Genomic DNA, 4,764 nt, shown 5'->3' with positions numbered 1-4,764 from the left:
TTGGGAAAACAAGGAGCGAAATTGCGCAAGAATTTCCCTCCCATGTGAAGCAAATTTAATTTGTGAATTTTTCTACAAACGCTTTGGGACAGGTCTTGAATCTATCCCTTGAATAAGAACTGAATTAAAGCGCCACCTACAGAAATCAATTCGGCAACCATTAACATCTAGATGCACTGCCATTCCACAACAAACCCCCACCAAAATAGAACAAAGAGAAGGTCTACGAGAGCCTTGACAACATGAGATGCATAATAAATCTAGCAACACTTCCAAACTTTCTACTCAATTCCAACAGCAAAGCACCTAATATAGCTCACTTTCCTTGTGAGTGTGAATCACAGCATCTGAAGTTGGGTACGCGACACAGGTCAGCACATAACCCTCCTTCATTTGATTGTCATCAAGGAACGAGCCATCGGACTGGTCCACTGAACCTGCCACCAGCTTCCCTGCACAGGTAGAGCAGGCCCCAGCCCTGCAAGAATATGGCAACTCAACTCCTGCATTCTCAGCTGAATCTAAGATGTATGCATCATCTGGAGCATCAAACTCGTACTTCGCACCATCTGGTCCAACCAGCTTGACCTTGTGTACTGCCATTGATGCTCGGAAGTTGGAGGATGCTTTCAAGCCAAAGGCCTTGGAGATATTCTTCACAGATCCAAGAGGAGATGATAACTTAACGATAGAACTGGTGAAACGATTCTGGGGTGCATGTCTGAACATGCAATGGGATGGAATTCGCAAAGTTGACATGGTTGACATGTTTTGCCCTGAAATCAACCAGCATTTCAAGACTTTTAATAACTACCAAAAAGAACACTAACAAAAGGGAGAACAGCAAAAAGAACACTACCCAAAAGAACATTTCAAGACTACACTTATGAAAGAAACAAAGTTGTGTTAGCAACAATACAAATAATGGAGACCAGCAAGGCAATTTAACACCAAAAGATGACAGCAAGGAACTTTACACGATAGAATTTTCATTAAAGGGTGGAAAACAATTCAAAACCTTGATCCAGTTTTTATCTTACCACAGACATAAGCAAACCAAACCGGCCCCAGCCTAGCCCTAAAAAACTATACTGTGACCCAAAACTTGCATCTGTTATATGTTAGCAATCAACATTATGCAGCAGAACTTTCCACAACCAGCTATTTCATTATTCTCCATATAGATTAACTTGAATTTCATTTCAGGTCTCTAACAACACAGCTGATTAAGATAGGGACATCACTTGTACGCTTCTGAAAAATTCATGAAAAGATGGAACAAAACCATCCCCTCTGAAACACAAAGGCAGTCAATGTCCGGAGCACTATGAGAAGAAGCAAGCTCATGGCTCTATGCTCTTCACTCGAGGCTCCGTTTTGGTTAGATAGCATATACAGATGGTTACTTTAATCCGTGAAGAATAACTAAATTATTGGTCTAAAACTAGAAGTGTAACCACAAAACAAGTTATAACACTAAATGATCCAAAACAAAACAATATACACCATCCAACATGACCTATGAAAATTCCACAAAAAGATAAACAATAAACAATCCCGAGAAAAAGTGTGCATCTAGCATCCAAGCCCACAACTGAAAATTGTGACACGCCTCTCACAAGTATTCATATGATATAAACGGGTCAATCAACTTCTTCGTATTCTATTTGACCTTGTATGACCCCCTACTGAATTCATCAAGCAAATTTTATTTCATTATTGTCTGTGGTTATTCTGGTAGTGACCAAAATTATTTCAAATGTAGGAAAGGAGACAAATACAAAAGTAAAGTTCACAATAAAGCTTAACATTACAGAAAGTTAACAATAATTAAATATGAAGTGGCATACATGTTTTAACTTTTCAACCAGATGCTGTAATTGACCATTGGAAAACATGCAAAACATAAACATACTTAAATTTAAAATTTCAAGATGTTCACACCAGAACAAAAATCAGATCAGTAAATTTTGGAAGATTAAGGGTGAAAACGCAAATAGCTCTAAAACCAAAGTCAGATCAGTTAACTAATCTATGAGTCATACCAAACAATAATCAACCAGATTATACAAAAGCCAATAACATGAGAACCCATTTAGCTTCACCAAATTACAAAGTGCGTCAAAACCCAGCAACTTCAGCCAAATAGGTCACATTTTACCATTTGGGGGTAATCAGAATCTAATTCTAAGTTCAAGACATACATCCTGACAATAAAAACTAAAATTCCAACAAAGATTGTTTGCAAAACGAGCAAGAAAGGGAAAAAAAAGAAGGCAAAACGAGCTTTGGTTCATAAAAGAAGGTGCTTTCAAAGACACCAAAAAAAAAAACAGAATCTATGCTGTTTCCAACTTTTCATTTCTGTTTCAGATTTCAGAAAAACAAATTCTGAAAACCGAGGATCAATTCAGTCCTGATCTTCATTTTTCTATATATGTCACACGCAAAAACATACAACCCAAAAGCAAAAACACAAAACCCACAACACAAACCCTCACAACAAAACCCAAAAACCAAAAACCAAAGGGAGAAGACTGATCAGCTGTTAAACAAATAAACAACCTGATTTAATCTCAAAAACCACAGATCAATATGACATGCATATACTGACCAAAAAAAAAACCATGACATGAGCACATATTAAACATGGAAAGATAAAGACTGAGAGAGAGAGATAGCTTACGGAGTGAGATGGGTTGGAGAGGGAGGATGAGAGAGTTGATGAAGACTGAGGGGGGATGTTTTTATTTCGGCTGAGATCGGAGAAAGCGAGGCTGAGGGGTCACAGTAACTAAGCCCTATATATATAGGACAGAGAGAGTGTATTGTTGGACTGTGTTTCATTAAGAAATGATAAAAGGATGGCCCTTGGCATGTTCTGAAAACCATTATAAGCCAAGGGCACTTGAAAGATTCCCGTTGCCCCCAGCCAAAGGGCCCAAAACCGACTCTTACTTCTTTTTTCCTTTTTGGGTTTCATGCTACATTCAACGCATGCTAATTTTTATTTTATTTTTTATTTTATTTTATATACAAGTGATATTGGAGGAGAATTGCATGAGTATCTTCGTTTATATAGGGATAAATTTTTTAAACCTAACTAATTCCGATGTCATTTCCTTACGTTCACTCGCACTTATGGCATGTTTATTTATAGGGATTATGTTGGGATGATTATTGGAATTATTCATATTTTTTTTTACTATTTATGTCATGTTTACTTATTAGGAATGTGTATGAAAAGAAAAAAAATTATTTCAGTTCATGAATTTCTCACACGTTTACAAATACATGATGAATCCATAAATAAAAAAAGTTAATCCCACCTTAATTCCGTAATCCAATACCCTCAAAACAAGGAACTAAATCAACTACATTTTTTTTCCTCTTATATTGCCTTCCAAAACTTGGTTTAGCTTCCAATTCATGAGAGTTAATAAGTACAAATAATGGGAATCAACTATCCCTATTATGATTCCATGCGGTAAATAAACAATTCCTTATTTTCCCTATTCCTAATTCCTTACTTTCCCTATTCCTAAGTTCGTCAATTCCCCACTTTCGCGATTCTCGTTAAGTGCACATGACATTCTAACACATGCGTATTAGAATTATTCCGATTTCTAATTTCTCATGCGCTCCACGTCACGATATGTGGAGCACATGAGAGTAGTAGTTGATTATGATTTTTTTTTTTTTTTTGGTGGTAAGAATGGTGAAATGATCATTGAATCAGAATCCAAATACAGACCACCATGCAAAAGAAGGCAAAAGCCCAACCCACACAGACTGAGAAAGGAAAAACAAGACAAGACTCAAGAGAGACCAGCATGAAGCTTATCCCCACTCAAATTGAGACCTTACAAAGATTAACTAGGAGGGCACGGCAGCCCATCCAACACAATTGATTGAGAGTAATAGCTGATCAAATTCCAATTCATTCTCTTCCATATTCATAACTTTTCTGATTCATCATTGCCTCATTTCTAAATAAGTAAACATGCCATTAGTTACATTGTAGAAGTTTTGACTGAAGTGATGTTAAAAGAAATGGATGAAGTTGTCAGACCTCATGTTTGAGGTTTTAGCTCATTTTTAACCTAAACCCTGAATTTTGAAAGTTAAGCATATGCTACTTTGAGGACCAACCAATTAACAAACTTAACAATATTACCAACTAGATCTTGGTCTAATACTACTTATCTTTGCATTGTGACCCATCATCACATCCTCACCTTTCCCTCACCCTTCCCTCACCCTTCCCTCACCCATTCCCCTTGTTGTCGCGCTAGTTTCACCAAATTCTTCAAGACATCCATCACGTGCAACTCATTCCCTAGGTTCAACCTCTTCCTGCTTATTCTATGGTAACACGGGCTAAAACTATTTCTTAAGCCCAATCTTCGGTATGCTAATCATGCCTCCCTTTTGGATTCTATTAACTTTAGGCCCAGTATAAATGTGAAAGAAAAACTTTAGGCCCAATTTGCCTTAAATGTTATAGATATTGAAGCCCAACAAAAAAAAAATTAAGTAAACTGAAAAAATTGGAAAACCAAATTATTCCTTGGCAATTCGGTTTGGTTCGATTTTTCTCCAATTTGGACTAAAAATCGAATTGGATGAATAGTACTGATTTCGATTTTAGGTAAAAACAAGACTGAATCGAATTCTGTCCACCCCTACATATAGGCGTTAAAAGCTTATCATTTGTTATTATCCTCTATTTATCACTTGCTTAATTCTTTGCAACACTTGCTT

The 4,764-nt window shown here is 36.7% G+C and overlaps 1 protein-coding gene across 1 annotated transcript; it reads right to left on the bottom strand.

The window, feature by feature from the left end:
• On the bottom strand, nt 1-2,854 carry FD3 (ferredoxin 3). The gene is made up of 2 exons (XM_008230412.3): nt 2,687-2,854; nt 1-776 (listed from the first exon to the last, which is right to left on the bottom strand). The coding sequence occupies exon 2, from the start codon at nt 766-768 to the stop codon at nt 307-309; it is 462 nt and encodes a 153-aa protein (XP_008228634.2). The 5' UTR covers nt 769-776; nt 2,687-2,854; the 3' UTR covers nt 1-306.
• Between the last annotated feature and the right edge of the window lie 1,910 nt (nt 2,855-4,764).

Source organism: Prunus mume, linkage group LG1, assembly GCF_029339155.1.
Source record: "Prunus mume cultivar Tortuosa linkage group LG1, ASM2933915v1, whole genome shotgun sequence".
Classification (NCBI taxonomy): Eukaryota; Viridiplantae; Streptophyta; class Magnoliopsida; order Rosales; family Rosaceae; genus Prunus; species Prunus mume.
Note: the sequence above shows the minus strand (reverse complement) of the source record. Positions and strands in the feature narration are given on the sequence as shown.